This window comes from Mya arenaria, chromosome 7 (genome assembly GCF_026914265.1).
Source record: "Mya arenaria isolate MELC-2E11 chromosome 7, ASM2691426v1".
Classification (NCBI taxonomy): Eukaryota; Metazoa; Mollusca; class Bivalvia; order Myida; family Myidae; genus Mya; species Mya arenaria.
In genome coordinates, this window is record NC_069128.1 from 37,690,987 (window position 1) to 37,709,163 (window position 18,177).

The 18,177-nt window shown below is 32.7% G+C and overlaps 1 protein-coding gene across 1 annotated transcript; it reads left to right on the forward strand.

Annotated features, from left to right (window-relative positions):
• Positions 1-458: 458 nt before the first annotated feature.
• Positions 459-8,750, forward strand: LOC128241590 (contactin-2-like). The gene is made up of 8 exons (XM_052958593.1): positions 459-701; positions 1,000-1,287; positions 1,921-2,241; positions 3,501-3,629; positions 3,953-3,974; positions 4,680-4,768; positions 5,669-5,684; positions 7,852-8,750. The coding sequence occupies exons 1-8, from the start codon at positions 536-538 to the stop codon at positions 8,129-8,131; spliced, it is 1,311 nt and encodes a 436-aa protein (XP_052814553.1). The 5' UTR covers positions 459-535; the 3' UTR covers positions 8,132-8,750.
• The last annotated feature ends 9,427 nt before the right edge of the window (positions 8,751-18,177 follow it).

Genomic DNA, 18,177 nt, shown 5'->3' on the forward strand with positions numbered 1-18,177 from the left:
TCAGCATGCTTAAAAATGATTTAGGGACATAAAACATTAATTTTTAAAGTAAGGAAGCAAATAATATAAATAATAATGCATACATGTACAAATTTGGTGAAAAATAAAAGGGTTTCTAAAATTTTCTTGTATAACATTTGAAATATTTCACTAAATTAAACATTTTCTCTAAAATGTTTCATAAATATGACACTAGGGCTGGTTTCTTCGTTCTTCACTTATATAAATATATCCAATACCACGATTCGGCGCATGCAGATAATAACAAATGCAGTTATTCAGAATAGCGTTAAATAGAGTTCCTGATGAGTGCGCGCGTATTTTCTTTTATTCTTAGCGATGTCTTTTATTGGTCTTTAGAATGAAGACTTATAAAAGTAAAAGTGTTTGTAGTGATGATAAGGTAACTTTTACTTCAGTTCCTCCCGTGGTTAAGCCGCTGACGAACGTTACAGTAATCGAAGAAGGCACAGTTTCTGTGGTTTGTGAAATAACTGCTGGTGTTCCGAGCAAGAACGACTTTCAATGGGAAAGAATGTCTGATAGTTCCAAAGTCTCCATGAAGCAGACTCTTATTTTCGCCAACATTGATCGAAAACAGACTGGATACTACAAATGTACAGCTTCGAACTACATGGAACCTACAAGACATGACGCATCCGTCGGCATCAGCAGCAATACAGTCTACATTGATGTGCAATGTAAGTCCGATATCAAAAATAGCCTCAATTGATTATATATATTTGAAATTGACATCTTTAAACTAACTGCAGCACATAAGGGGACGTATTAATTTTAAATTGCTTTAAAAATGTGTTTCATTGGATGCTTTTTTAAAGTTAAAGTTAAATACTTAGTAAAATTAAATACTTCCAGACTAAACACATGAAAATAAGCCCGAAAAATGTTTTAAATAGTTAAGACATATGAATGAATTTGATAAAAACTAGAATGTGCAGCAATACTGATCGTATACTTATTCAATATATTGTATTTCAGACGAAGCAGAAGTAGCGAGTTTTACATTATTGAATGCTAATCACGGGCAAAACTTTGAAGTAAATGAAAACACAAAAGTCTTATTTTATTGCCAAGCTCATAGTAATCCATCATCAAATTTAGCATTGTTAAAGCAAAGCCAATATTTGAAAACAGCCAGTGACGCAAAACAATTGGATTTCACGATCAGCAAAAGTGTTTGTGAAGACGAAGGCATTTACCAGTGTACAGCACAAAACGAACATAATACTAAAGCTAATATCAGGTCCTTGGAGCTATTTGTTCGATGTGAGTACAATGATTTTCTGGTTTTGTTTTTTCGAGCTTTAGTTCCATTTATTTGTTTTTCCCTCTAAACATTGACTAATGCATATTCATTTTATTAAAAGAACTTACACCAATAAATCTTTCATCACAACTTCCATTGCGACACTACTATTTTCTGTTGTTTCCTTTGCAGTACAAACATGTGTTAATTATCTTGTACATATGGCATATACTGTTGTCGAACGTAGATAAGTGTTGTTTATATCTCATATTGTATTGAATGGAGTTTCTATGAAAGTTTAAGCATTCACAAATGTGCATATTATACTGTGACTAAGCCAAAAACACAACTACTTATTTTGATCATACGCTTGACATGAACACATTTGTGACCCATATTTGGCGCTAAAGTTAAGTATATCTGAACCTGAAATCATATCCGTTTTCAGTACGACAAACGGTTCCAGACGATATCGCCTCATATGTAAAAAACATCATACCAAAGTTTATATTACCTGAATTGTTGGCTACTTTGCTTGTCCTTTTTTTAATTATGTACTAACATTAGAAACCATGTTTTCCAGAACAGCACATTGTAAACATTTTCTTATCCTGTTTCCAGGAAAATATATAAAAAAGAGCTTTATTTCTCAGGTGCTCCTCGTGCATCAGCATTGTCCCAGAGAGACCAGAACGTCACAATTGCACCTGGAGAGCCTGCAGCGTTTACTCTTAAGTTAGTAGCGTTTCCGCGACCAAGAGCTAAGGACTTTGTTTGGGAAAAGAAGGTTTCGGCGTCTAGTACATGGAATATTGTTTGTAATGACACAGACATCGTCATAACTATTTCTACAGACGGACTTCAAACTAAATTATTCTTCAGTTCCGTAGATGAAAAGGATTTCGGGTATTACCGCGTACATGTCAACAACGAGCTTGGAAACTATACTGAAACGTTTCTACTGCAGGCACAAGGTAATGTACGAGTTTACTCAGCTCTTGAATTCGGGGGATTATGTCTTTTTAAATATGTACTATTACTCCCACATAAAATTAATACTTTTTTAATATTCAAAAAACGATGAATAAAGGTCGAATGGTTTTAATAAAGGATACCTAGTTTAATTTGAACAAAACATATGCATAAAACACAGTAGATCACAGCACATCTTATAGCATTCACCAATCATTTAATACTTTTGCGTTTATAGGTATTAAATACACAGTTACACTTTTGTTATCAGTAATTAATATTTTCCATCAATGCATTATTTAGTAAGTAGTTAAAGGCTCATTCAAAGTTTATGTTTGTTATACATGTTTATGTATTGATTTTGTATAAGATTGTCACTTAATGAGCCTACATTTTATTCACACAATGTGCAGTTTATAGTTCAATTTCGGTACTCATTCTGATTTTAGAATTTTAGGGAATCTCCATTAACCAAACTATGAGTTTTCAAAACGAATGGTGTTGACTTGTCTTTTATAAGAGAATATTATATTTTTCAAACATTTTATAATCACAATTCGCAACTTTGAAAATAGCATCGAATACCCCATAATCTTGCTGTCCATCTTATTTCTTGGTCAGAATTATTGTATTGCAAGTGCTAAGATTTACAGCTTTTCGAAAAGCTTTATCTGTTTTTACTGATTCATTTCACAAATTTAGTGGTGGTGGTATTTCTTTACAAAAGAGAAGTTAAAACTGTGCCAAACTTTCACGTTGTCGAAACATGTTCCTATGTTTTTATTGTTTCATACACGTGCTTTAGGGGTGGAGATATAATACTAGGAGTAGCCTTTAAATATAAATGTGTCAGTGCCAAAGTGCAGACTTCTGTGTTGTTAGTTGACAACCATTAGCAGGAATACATGAATGCTTACAGGTTCCACATAGTGTGGGATTACACCAAAGATAGTTTTTGTATAAATTATATTGTGGTCTCTAAGCTATTTAACATATATTACAGAACGGTTTGAAGTACCCCAGTATATGTTTTCACTTAATCTTTTCACCGACAGTGGATATATTTTATAAGGTAGCACATTTAACACGTCTCTGAAGAGACTTTTAAGAATTGTGGGAATGTTAGTCACATGATTGAATATACATTTGGGCGTACGACATAAATTTAACTTAAGATACCATTAAAAAATAAACCTAAAATTAACGTGACGAACAGTGTATTTTAATTAATAAAAAACAAATTATATATTTATACAACCAGATGACAGTGCTGGTTCAGTTATTGCCGGTGCTGTGTGCGGACCTCTTGCGGCAGTTTTAGTCGTAACTGTGGTCGTGGTTATTCTTAGACGGAAATATACAGTGAACTGTAACTTTGAAAGAAAAAGAGGTAAGCGGCTATTTCACGTTTTTATTTAACACTTATAATGAATATGATGTTGATTTTATAAAATGGCGTTGTAAGTTTGAAAGAGAACCTTACTTGTCGTTCACCGCGCTGTTATATACGTAGCATTTTCCTGCAATACGACAAGTGCCTTTGTAAGAGTCGAACATTTACGATATTCTCCTTGAAATTAGATAGCAATATTGTACCGTAAACCAAAGTATTGGTAGTATCACAGAAAACAAACTTTTTTTTAGCTGTTTTGACTTTTCCTGAATACCTTCGCTGAGTCAAAAAATATTTTTCCCTTCATTTTTTTATTACAGATGTGACTGCTGCGCAATCTGTGTAAGTGATTTTAAATTCTAAGTAGAAGGGTTTAAGAACGCGTCAACTATGACAGGTTTACTTACAACACCCTGGGTTGTGTCTCAAAGTATTAATTAGTATACAACAGGCACGGACTTGTCTAAAATATGCCATAGAAAAAGAAAGCATTTCTTTGATTCGAATCAATTCACAATAGTGCCAATGCCTTTGGAAAGCGAACAGTCGGTGACTTTGGAACTGATAACTCAATAGTTACCAGCCGAATTAGCGGTCAATTAATTAAATCCAACTATGACGCAGTGTGTACTTTCGATTGGTATCTCTTCAAAAATGTTTTAGTTAAGAAAACGGGCTAAAATAGATATTTCAATATGCGTGTTTGAATTATCTTTCTTTAGGAGTGTGGTAAACGTAAAAAGTAAAAACGATTACAAGGCATATTGCGGTGGCTTTTAAGATATGACTTGTACATCGACCACAGTTCATTCATTTATTGATTTGTTCTTCTTGTATTGCATATGTATTAATGACTCTTGAACATTTTTTACCTTATACTGTGATTCAAACAATGAAAGTACACCTAGTAAATACAACTGATCATAGTGAAGATCTTCAATATTTATTTTTATCAATATCTGATTTATTTTAAAGATATAAACCCAACAACTGCAGTGATATATTAAGATCATATATGTTAAGAACTTCTGTTTTTTTTATTTTCAGATCCGATACAGACAATCCTGAAAATATCGAAGTTCATACGTACGATGAATTATCCATGCCAAATGCCGCATCGGTTAACGACGCGCTAAGTAAGTCTCACTGTCGAATATCATATATTTGTATAGTCAATTAATAACCTTGGCGCAAGTTCGCATCAGTTTACGACGCGCTTAGTTAGCGTCACTCTCTGATATCATATATTTGTATCATCAATTTATAAAGTTGGCGTAAGTTCGCATCGGTTTACGACGCGCTTAGTTAGCGTCACTCTCCGATGTCATATATTTGTATTGTCAATTAATAAAGTTGGCGTAACTTCGCATCGGTTTACGACGCGCTTAGTAAGTGTCACTCTCCGATATCATATATTTGTATCGTCAATAAATAAAGCTGTCGTTTTGATCACTGTGCTTGTTTATATTGAGGAGTGAAGAAATACATTTCTTGCTAAAGTAGACCTTTTGGATGTTGTTTATTTACGTTCTGCCTATAGCGAATGCCAACTTCTTTCGCTGCAATGGTGACAAATTTAGCCGCAATTGTTAAGGATTTATATGTCGCATAAAATCTATATAATTATCCATCTACCGTTCTGCAGACCGAGATAATCAGCGACCTTCTTCTGATTATTTGTATATTTTCTATTTTTATGTTATTTTTTTTAAATTATTTAAAAAAAATCATGCTTATCATTGACTTATCCTGACTTGTTATATTCTCAAAACAGCAGGTACAGTCATTAGTTTTAAAATCCATATTGTAGGTAAAAATACATTGAATAAGTAAAGATCACTGTCAAATTCGAATCATAAAGCTACGATAATTCATCAGCGTTTATGTAACCTTGCTCTTTATATTAATGTTAGGGTGTTGCTTACATGAACAAAGCATTATGGCCTTCACAAATGATAACATAATGTACATGAAAGCAATGCTTTCATTAGTTCACTATCGTACTGTTTAAATGTGCTTCTGTTTTTCTGTTACAGACGATCGAGGAAATGGGTATGTTAAACCAATGAAATGGCTAAAAGTTTCATACTACAATATGTGTATAATTAATCGATAAAGTGTATTCGGTTTATTGGTAGACTAATTTACATATTATATGTTAGTACAAATGAGCTATGTAGTTGTTTGGTGATATATTTCGATCATCTATATGTGATTTTTGTGGTTGTTTGATAGGAAAAGGGTTTTAACGCGAAGACTAAACAATGTTATACATTATGAAAAGTGTTGCAATGTATTTCTTCCCTAACCTGTGTATAGTATTGACCAAAACGTTTGTGCAACGTATGAACATGTTAATATGAACAATACGAATGTTATAACTCTGGCTTGAAATAAGTTTTTGTTATGTTTTGTTGGCATAGAATGGCTTCTATACCAACAACTCATATAGACACTTGTTTCAATTGACACTTGAGGTGACTAAAAAACTGCCCGTTGTTGCATCAAAACTATCCGCTCCAAATTAAATATTAACCTTTCAGCGCAAGTGTCTTCGTGTATATGGTACATCAAGGAACATCATTGACTAATTACCAAGGGAAAAATATGGTTTATGTTGAACAAATTATCAATTATATTCAAGACTATATTGTTTGTTTCTGTCCCTTTTTATTTTGTATTTCATTTTTTATTTTGATCAGACATTCGTAAATGTCAGAGCGATCTAAATCTTTGTTTGGGTGAGCCGCTTAAATTCATTCGGAAAATCTAACTATCTTAAAATTGATTAATACCTAACGCATACGCTATGGAAATTACTATTGTCAAAGCCAACTCGCGATGATGTTTAATCGAATCGATGATTTAACGCGTGCGCAGTGGACTTTCTCAACTTATTTGACTAAACACTTGAGTTACCTGAGTTACCCGAGTTGTAATCGTGAACATGGATTGACTTGTCGGTTAGAAAATGATTATCCAAAATGGTTCGTCCCGAAATCTCCATTGTTGCCAGTACGGTGAATTATAAATGTGTGTAACCTTGTTTCTATTAGCTATGATCGTGTAGATGGTTAATTCACAGTTATTATTTAGAATATTATTAAATGTACACTATCAAACTAGATGAAATACTATGTTAGCAAGAGTCACTCACTTTCATATAAATAACAAAGTTTTCGAAGTTTAATAAATTTAACAATCTTGGTGCTACCTTAAGTTTCAAAGGACATATTCAAAATGTGATATAAGTGTCATAAATCAATCTCTAAAGGGTTCTCATTATTTGTCTTTATTGGACAACACTAATTTTGATATAAAAAAAACTATATTTTCGTCTTAGTTTCATTTTAAAGTTGCACCATGGTTCGGGAGTATTGGATGTAGAAAACTGCAAGATTTTGTGTGATATATAAGGTTCCTACATTATAAACTTTGTTGTTTACGGAGAACTCGGTTGATTTACTCTATCGATTTTATGTTAGGAAAAGTCTTGATATGAAAATTAATTTATTAATGTGCCTGTTTACAATAGAATATGTGTCGATGTAAATAGATCATGATAGAAAAAACACGAAATAAGTAGTTTAATGATTATCTTCGTTTTATGAACTAAACATAAATGTTAATAATATAGTGACAATCCTTCTGGTCACAACAGTAAGTAACACTCTGATTAAATGCAAATGACTAAGCCCGAAATGACACTGAACAAAAAAAATAACGTACCAAAACTCGTGCATTATGGCATTAAATGTCAAATTAATGACCAGTTTATTTAGGTCCGGCATTCTTCAATACGCCAACATTATGTTTTTATGTTTGTTTTAAGGATAAGGAATCCTTCAAAAACTGTTTGACCTGTTTAGGACTACATGCATCGAATTAAGGAAGGGAATCGGTAGATATTGATTTAATGAATTATCATAAAAAAAAAATTTCATGCTGGCAGCCATATCATTGACACTGTCCCTGTCGAAATAACGCTCATGACCATTAAACTTTTTTATTACGTGTTTAACATTTGGTGCATTTAAAATCAATATTGATATTTCTTTGTTGGCGCTTTCTTATCCTCGAAATCGATTCAAATTATTACGACATCTTGAGTAAAACAATCACAATGTTCCAGGAAGTGATATGCACTCGATGTGTATAACCGTCATTGATTATAACGATTTAAATACTGTAACAATAATAGTCTTCTATTTGAACATAGAACAGGGGTCACCGTCGCCTGTCCGGATTTACAGACGTCAGACACTGACGAGACATTGTTAAAAACTGTTTACAATGTCGCTACCCGTGGCAGACCTCGCTCCGTGGCCAGATCTGAGAAAATGTCACAATCCGCAAAACCGTACAGGAAACAAAGTCTTAGCAAAACGCGGACTGAAAATGGCCCGGATTTCCCCATCGCCCAAAATAGTAACAGTGATGCAGGTCATATTGACAGCGGTGGTCACCAGGCGGAACGGAGTCAGACCGTTACAGCATAGAACACTAATGAGAAGATCACGCTGAAATGTACGGTGTTAAATGTTCAAGGACTTATAAGTAGACGAACTAATAAATTACAATCTCCAGAATTAATTAGTATTTTTCAGACAAATGATGTTATTTTATTAACAGAAACTTGGACTAACGAATTTTCCGATTTACATGTTAATAATTTTGAATGCTATGTTTTAAATAGGGAAGAAAATAAGCCAAATAGTAAACGATCATCTGGTGGTATAATTGTCTATTTGAGGGATACTTATGTGACGAACGACACTTTGATTTTCACAAGTAATGACGATATTTTATGTATTAAAATCAATGGTTCGACCTTGGGGTTAGATAATGATTTGTATTTCTGTTTATCGTATGTTGTACCGGAAAATAGTAGTAGACAAAGTTTAATTGAAAGACATACTTTTGATAGGTTACTTTCCCATATAACCGATATTGAATCAAATAATTCAAACTTTTATTTTGTGCTTTGTGGAGACTTGAATGCACACACGTCGGATTACCCAGATTATGTTACAGATGATAATTATACACATATAAATGATTTTTTACCCGATAACTATATAACTGATGTACCTATTGCGCGATGTTCGAAGGATAAAGGCAGGATAAATAATTACGGATTAATGCTATTAGATTTGTGTAAACAAACCGGATTACGTATCTTAAACGGTCGTTTTGATAGAGATAAAGTGGGCAATTATACACATGTTGGTTGTCGAGGGTCAAGTGTTGTAGATTATGTTTTAACTACACAAAATTTATTTGAGCATGTTTCTAGTTTTGTTGTTGATTCACCAAACATATTATCAGACCATTGTGCTGTTAATTTTGCATTGTCTTTTAGTAAACATACAGCAGATGTAACATGTAATGAGAGTAGTCGTAGTAGCGTTAAAGGTAAATACGTGTGGGATAGTAGTAAAAGAGATGTTTTTATGCAAAATTTATCATGTCAAGATACATTTGATGATTTACAATCTTGTAATACTAGGATAAAAAATGCTACAACAGCCCAAGATTTGGACTCTTGTATTTCTGAGTTTTCTGCTATTATACATAATTCGGCACAACCATTTATGCGTAAATGTTTTATTCAGTCGGACACAAATCGTTTGGAATATAGCTCTAGCAATGACCAGCCTTGGTTCAATGAAGATTGCTATGAGAATAGGAGACTATTTTATAGCACATTAAATACTTTTAGACATTACAACTCCGAAGAAAATAGATTAAATACGGTAAATGCGAGATCTCGCTATAAAATGTGCATTCGTAGAAATAAGCTTTCTTATGATAAAATGCAAACAAAAAAGTTAAATGAATCGCGGTTTAAAAATGCAAAGTTATATTGGAATCTGTTAAAAGGCTGTGCTAATATACAAGCCACCAATATATCTTTAGACACGTTTGAACGGTATTTTAAAACGGTAAATAACCCCGATGACCCTTTTTTCTCTATCGATGAGGATGTTGTTGATTTCATAGATAGATATGAGAAGAATGAATTCGATGTTATGTTCAATGAATTAAATACACCGATAACTTCTAATTGTTTGATAAAGGCTATTGCACAATTAAACACAAATAAAAGTGGTGGACCAGATATGCATATAAATGAATTTTTCATCCATGGAAAGTCTGTATTGTTACCGCATCTACTTACACTTTTTAATAAGTTGTTTGATATTGGATATTTCCCAAAGACATGGTCTGAGGGTTTTATTGTACCATTACATAAAAAGGGAAATGTTAATGATGAAAATAATTATCGAGGGATAACATTGTTGAGCACCATTGGTAAATTATTTACGCGGATATTAAACAATAAGTTGACTGATTGGGCAGAACTATACAATGTGTATATCGAAGCACAGGCAGGTTTCAGGTCAAATATGGGAACTGTTGACAACATTTTTGTATTACATGGTATTATTAATCATATGTTAAACCAAGGTAAACGTTTATATTGTGCTTTTATAGACTACACAAAAGCTTTTGATTATATTGTAAGAGATAATCTTTGGTACAAACTAATTCAACTTGGAATTAGAGGTAAAATATTAAATATAGTTAAATCAATGTATGATAATGTCAAATCGAAAGTTAAACATAATAATTTATTAGGAGAAGGCTTTGACTGTAGGTTAGGTGTACGGCAAGGCGAAAGTTTGTCGCCCTTCCCATTTTCTATGTTTTTAAATGATTTAGAAGATGTTTTTATACACAAAGGCCTAGATGGCATAGATGTTAATATGTTTAAAATATTTCTGATTTTATATGCTGATGATATAGTATTATTTGCAAATTCCGAAAATGAACTACAGTTTAGCTTAGATGCTTTGTTTGAATATTGTAATAGATGGAAACTCGTAGTTAATACTATTAAAACTAAAATTATGATATTTCATAAGGGTGGACGATTAAGGGGGGATATGAAGTTTTATTACAACAATGTTGAAATAGAAATTACAAACAAGTTTCCGTACCTTGGCATTGTGTTTAGCAATGGAGGATCGTTTTCTGATGCGCAAACAACATTAGCGGGTCAAGCACTTATAGCGATATTTCAAATGAACAAATATCTTTATAAATTTACTAGCATATCAGTTAAACATAGACTTGATTTATTTGACAAACTTGTTGCGCCTATTTTAAATTATGCTGGGGAAGTTTGGGGATTTGCTCAAGGCAATCAAGTTGAACGAGTTCATTTACAATTCTGTAAACGTCTTCTCGGTGTACAAAAGACGACACAAAATGACTTCATATATGGAGAATTAGGGAGGCTTAGCTTTAAGACAATAAGATACATGAGTATGATTAAATACTGGGTGAAACTTTTACATAGTAATGAAAGTAAATATTATAAAAAGGTTTATAACATGCTGAAAACAGATATGGAACAGCATCCAAACAAACCAAATTGGTGTTCACTCACAAAAGACCTACTTTGTAGTTTAGGCTTATATGATGCCTGGTTTTATCAAGAAATTGGAAATGTTAAGATATTTTTGTGTCTTGTTAAACAAAGGTTAAAAGATACTTTTATTCAAGATTGGCAAAGTAGATTAGACATGTCCAGTAGGGCTAGGTTTTACAAAAATGTGTCAGAATTTAAATTTCAACCATATCTCAACATTTTAAATATTACTAAATTTAGAATGTCGGTGTCCAAATTGCGGCTATCCTCACATAGATTAAGCATTGAAACGGGACGATGGAATAGACCGCAATCAACGCCCCTAAATGAACGTAAATGCACTGTTTGTTCCTTATTAGAAGATGAATACCATTTTCTACTAGAGTGCACATTATTTAATGAACTACGAATGCTATTTATACCTAGGTATTATAGACAACATCCTAGTATGTACAAATTAATTGCGTTGATCAATACAGAAAATGAAACTATTTTAAAAAATCTGAGTATGTTTATATACAAGGCTTTCGAACTTAGAAATGTTGCATTATATCCAACATAAGTATGTGTGTGTGTTATATGTGTATATGTATGTGTGGGTGTTTATGTATATGTATATGCATATAAAATATGATCACATATATACCAGTAATTGTATTGTTAAAATTGTGGTTATTGTATGTTTTGGTATGTTAAATGTTGTCTGTAGTGCACGAAAGGTCATACATATGTATGACTATTTACACATGTTTTGTACTTGTCGTCATTTTTGTATGATATTCGGCCACATGGGTCTATGATCTTCTGGTAAATAAATGATCTGTCTGTCTGTCTGTCTTTGAAATTGATGTATTTATGTCATGTTGGATTACCTGCCACTAAAGTGACATAGTAAATAGGTTTATCAGACACAATGGAAACATTCTGGGCAATTTGAATTCATAAATAAGGTTTTGCTTGACAATAGCCGCCCTTTTACCTACAATGTTGTTAACCTAATCCCACATTGTAAAATATTTGGCAATCACGTCATGGGTAAAAATGCAGTTTGTTTAATGATATACAATATATGATTGGTGACATTCTAAACAATGGTTCTAAGCTATTACAGGAATACTTTTCAGACCCGATTTCATTCATTGTGCGAACTAGCTATTTTAAACATATTATATTACTTGATTAAAGTTTTCGTAAAAATATTTTCGGTAGATGGAATCCTGAATAATAACATTATCATATTTGCACGACCGAATTCCTGGCCCCTTTTCAGCCTGGGTTCATTAAGAAATATATAACTATGTTCCATTTTTTTCATTCTATAATTTATTCTGTCTCGCCGGTTTGTGATATTTACAAAGCTTTTGGTTGCTTTTAGCACAAACGTCTTCTCTTCAGTTTCTCCAAAGTGGAATTTTAGGAGCATGACTTTTATGGTTACTGATTATCCTATCGACAGAAAACAAGTTGTTGTTCTTTCTTGCACATACTCTGATACTGTTTCCGTAACTGCAAGTGTGTCTCAAGGCTCAATTCTCGGTCCTTTTCTTTTCATTGTATATATAAACAACATCATTTGTGAATTCGCGTTCGTGTCTTTTGCAGATAATACTGCCCTTAACATTATTGTAGACCACCTATCCATTCTTGGGCAAAAAGAGAGTTTGTGTCCTTCAACCCAGCGAAAATATTGCCTCTCCTTGTCTCTAAAAAGACGAGCACACCAGTGAATCATGTTTTCACGAATAACATGCAACTTAAATCGGTTACATCTCACAGACATTACAGAGTAAAGCTTTTTTCACACGGTTCTAATATCCTGTTCCTGACACCTAGCATATCGAGTCCATCAAGCAATAGTCCTGGCTATGAATACACATAGAGCGGTATTTCTAGTATGTCGTTCAACGTAGATCTCTAGAAATATTTTAATTTACTTTAATAATACCACTTATTCAGTATGTTGACGTTTTTTTGTTACAATATTTTGCAAAAAAGACAAGTACGACTTTGTATTCAACATGAAGCTGTCAGGATTATTTGTGGTGCAGCACGTCTTGTATACATTAACATCCAGTACAACGAAACCTAACTTGAGTCTCAAAACAATCAAAATACGTTATAGCAAGCTACTTTATAAAATTTTCCAATCAATGACTAAACCTAACCTGTCGTCCTCGATTCACTTTCGTCGTTGCAAAACCACCTCATATCGCCTTCGGAATTTGGGAAATCTGCAATATTTCATGCAAGTAACAAATTCTTACTCGGTGTCTTTCTTCTATAATAGCCTGATGGAATGCCCTCCAAGTATAAATCCAGTATGTTCCTTATCTGCCAGTTTATAACACAGCCTAAACAAAACTTATAAAACATGCCTCACTGTTGTTTTTTTCCATGACGGAGATCGGAAGTTTAGTATACATCACGCAAGGCTACAACTTATTACAGAAATCTTTATGAACATTTGTTTTCCACATACTGTAAAAACTCCTTTTTGTTAGTTCGGGAAATTTAGAGTCACATTCCATTCCTTCTGCCGACGTGCACTTTACAGTGGACCAGTCAAATTCTACTATTTTAATCATGTCGTAACTAAATTCATATTGTGTGCTTGTCAAACGTTATTGGAACACACCTCCTGTGTTACCTCTTGGTATTTTCTTGTCACACGTCCCTCCAATCGTCTCTGCACTTTACCAACCTTGCTCAAATGCATTTACATCAAATACATTTTAATATGTTTCGATGTGCATTCAATTGAGTACTAAATATCGCATTCTTAGTTTTGCTTACACAAAACAGCAACATATGAAAACCAGCTTATACAGAAAAGAGACCTTGTATAACCTAAACGCTTTAATCTCAATTATGTCTGAAATACCTTTATGTCCAATTTGCTTATATATATCTGCATTGTATTTGCGTACTCATACAAAATGTTTACATATCTTCAAGTTTTAAAAAATACTTTTTAAACCATTTATCGTTGTAATAAGTGTGTGTTTGTTTTATTATTTTCAGTATATTCTATATTGCACAGTTTTTTATTATACAAATCTGAAATAAACTATATATTATAAGCTCTCCTAAATGAATGATATATTATCATAATTAAGAATACACAAGCTGTACCTGTAGCAAGAAAGGGACTGAATGTTTTTTGCACCCAGAGTGACATACAATTTGATTCTTTACATTTGTATGTCTGACGTTCGTACAATTTTTTGAACAGTCAACATTAATTGGCCAATACTTTGTGCAGCTCTGATAGAGCATTTTCCTGATAAACGTATGACATTATCTGTTATAACTAAATATGTTCATATAAATAGTTACACAATTGCACAGGATTTGCGTTTTTTATATGACAGAGCTAGTATGCGCTTAGCTGCCCGTGTCGAATATGATTATGATAAATTATGATGCGACGGGGAACCGTATCTGCGACCCCTGGATTGACAGTCAAGTATGTTACCATTAGTCCACGGATCCGCCACTATTGATCTTATTAGACGCGGCCTGGAGGCCGCGTCTATAAGGATACATGTTTGCAATTGTCAATGGGGATGTGTATACGAATAAATTTTAGTTATGAAAAAAAAAGATTTGTTTATGATATCAAATCTTATTCAACTATACTTAAAGTTTTTTCGTCAATAACCGTTTTGATGCGTGTAAAACGTCATATAAAACGTCATATAAAATGAATAAGCCTAATGTTTAAAACAGAAAATTAAAAAAAAGTTATTCTCTGTGTTTTTGTATTGAATGGTCGCCGGTCATACGAGTTCGTTATTTTAGAAATTTACTTTCCGTGAAAACGATTTATATACACGCTGTGGTTGTAAATATGCATGTGAGAATTTACGGGTATATTGTGAATAATAGTTTAAATTATGCATTTGATAACAAATATAAGTGCCTTAACACGACATTAATTGACTATTTTAAATTTAAGTGATATAAAATGGAAGTACAAAGCTTAATTCACACAATTTTACCAATAAATATAAGTCGGAATAACGAAATTAACACAATTTAAATTTAAATGATATAAAATGAAAGTTCAAAGCGTAATTCACACGATTTAAAACAAACATTAATGAATAAAAGTAGGCTGAAAAGGATAATGTCGAAATGATATCTCGGCCGAATCGACCCGACACCAATAATTTTGTCTGTGATAATGCAAGGTACCAGTCTAAATAATTTACGCATGCCGGAGACGACCGAGTAACTACGATCTAGAAAGTTGATTAAAACGTCATAGTTATGTTAACTATTGTATATATTGTCACTTGACTTTATTGAGCCAATTGGGTATCGATAATATATATTAATATTCAATAAAACCCATTCAGCCGCGTCTTTGATGCCTAACATCAACATTCGTCTTGTTCTTATCCTTAATATGCCTCAGTGATTCCATTCAGCCTATTGATCAGCTAAATATACAGGCCAATTAAAACACTGTTTTGAACCTTAAATTTAATTTCAATCTAAGTTGTTTCTTGAATACAGCCCCTTGCCAACAAATGTTATATCTAATATGACGTAAATTTGTGGTTTTGTCATAATAACATATCGTAATTACATAGATGAAAATTAACAAATTTAGTAAGAAGTTCCAATTGATACTTTACTTTTGCTTATATAACACATTATAGAATAACCCAGTATTAGTCCCTCTGATTTATTTCGCTTGCTCTGTTCTGGCGAGAGCTTGCATTTATTTTCATTTCATGGTGAGAACCAGCCCTACACTTATTAATGTTGAATGTAATATATTTAAATATAGCTTTTAAGAAAAGGCAACAAAGGTCATTATATGCGTTTGTTTGGAAAATAATAGTTAGTCGTCGTAACGTCAAACATAACTTTATTGGACTATTTGAAAAAAAACACAAAACATATGAACATTCTGATATATCTCCTGTTTTCAATAAAAAAAAACTGGTGTTTACCATTAGACTTTTAAGAAAAGATACGAGTTTTTGTGTGCATACGTTTGGGTATTTAGACCTTAAGAAGTCGTTTAAGTGACAAAAATATCATTTGCGCGTACAATTGGATTATTTTAAGACAGTACGTATTTTTAAAGCCTTAGTGTCATTTAGGATTAAATAATTACAGAAAAAAAAAAAATTGAGTATATAACAATGATAGAGTCTCATATAATTTTTGAGGAATTCCCGAGGTCCACACGATGCTTTATTAAAAAAGTGTAGGGGAAATATCAACGATATTCCAAATTGGTCCACTGACTTACTATATGCTAAGGCTAATGATATTATGCTAGTTTTTTTCTTACAAAAACCATTTAATTCATCTACAGTTTAAATTACAAATAGTTTGTACTTTAATAATGTGTATAACTTTTTGTAGCTTTTTTTCATAACTTTTTGATGTTATCACTGTTTTCAACGCTCTAATCCATCTTACATTTTGAATGCATGAATATAACAAGGCACGGCTTTTGTAAATACTTGTTCCAATCCTTGTACCTAGTTAAATTGTTATGATTTTAAATAGTATGTATGTTTGTTCTTCATGTCGGAAAATAGCTCATTGACATAATGTTTCTAGTTTACATATACCCGACTTTGAATAAAGATTCTTAAATCTTGTATCTTGAGGCAGGTGGGCGGAGCACTAGCACCAATGTTGTTTAGTGAAAAATTGCAGGTACTCGGTCATGCTTTTTTAAAATGGATATTTTTTATGTATGCCGAAATAAAGTGTGACAATTCATTAGGAGTATTAAAACTAAGATATTTAAAGCTTAAACCCTTCCGCAAATATTAATATTTTCTCAAAAGTCGTCTTTGACTGCCACAATTTTCATACTTTGTTGGTGCGTGATTGGTTTGATTGAAATTATCACGTGACGTTATTAGGATTTGTTCAACATTTCAAAAATGTCTTAAGATGTATCGAAGTCCTCGTGGTCTAGTGGGTAAGGTCCTCGTGGTCTAGTGGGTAAGGTGGCATTTAGTTCTCTGTTTTTTCTTTACTTTACCGGCGAGAGCTTGCATCCCACTAAAATGAACTAATTATACTTTAACTGTATCTTTTTCAATTTCGATATCATGGACTAAAATAATGATACAATAAGTGTTTCAGATGCATGACTGGGAAAATGTATTTAAACCAAAACTTCTTAGTGAAAAAATGCAAATCATAAGTTTATAAAACAACATAAAATGTAAAGTATTCAGAGAGTCACGTGATATGCAAATATCGTAATGACGTTGGGTGAGGTAAATTAAGATTATACTTTCGGTTTTGTTGCATTTTGTAATTTCATTTTTGCATCATTCTGGGGGTTGAAAGGTAAAAAAGATTAAGAGAATTCCATGTGAATATACATACAAAACAAATAAGTTTACATCACTAAAACATAATATCGTCAGTCGACTTTATGCTTTGTTATCAGAAAGAATCATTAATACAAAACAGAACTCAAGAGATCAAGACAGTCATACGTTTGCGAATGTGCAAAGACAACCACGTGTTCTGGCATCTTCCTTTTAATTTTGCCGATTAAGCTAATTATTTAGCCAATTGAGCCGATTGCTTAGCCGATTCAGCCGATTAACCTGGCTGTAACATCACGCATAGTGTTGTTGCCTTCACATTAAGTTGCATTGAAAGGACAGGGACATTTTACCAGAAGGATGACTTGGTGACCACAACACCTACAACGATACCAATAAAGACAACAGAGCTTCTAACAACATTAGGAAACTTAGAAAGCCATTGCCTAACTTATGTCATTTTCCTCAGTTTAAGAACCTCAATGATCATATAATTCAATGACTAAATTATATCTAAGATACTTTTTTTTTGCTGATTTTATGTAATATACCTATTATTTCCGTTACAATTACTATGAACAATTGAGTCAATCAACGTTGGATGGGAAATGACTTTTGATGAATTTTGGCCTTGAATGTTGTGACACATATTTTCTTGTGCTACATGCGCATTTAGGCCTGAAATATCAAAACATTCTTTTAGAAAGCTTGACGCTTATATCGTCGTTTATAAACACATTTATACATCATAAGGCACCAGTCAATTGTAACCACGCCCCCCCCCCCCTCC

Excerpts from the sequence above, each read along its gene's own strand:
- LOC128241590 (XM_052958593.1), top strand. The coding sequence starts at position 536 with ATGTCTGATAGTTCCAAAGTCTCCATGAAGCAGACTCTTATTTTCGCC. Across the intron at positions 1,288-1,920 it reads CTTGGAGCTATTTGTTCGAT|GTGCTCCTCGTGCATCAGCA; the intron begins GTGAGTACAATG and ends TTTATTTCTCAG. Across the intron at positions 3,975-4,679 it reads GTGACTGCTGCGCAATCTGT|ATCCGATACAGACAATCCTG; the intron begins GTAAGTGATTTT and ends TTTTATTTTCAG.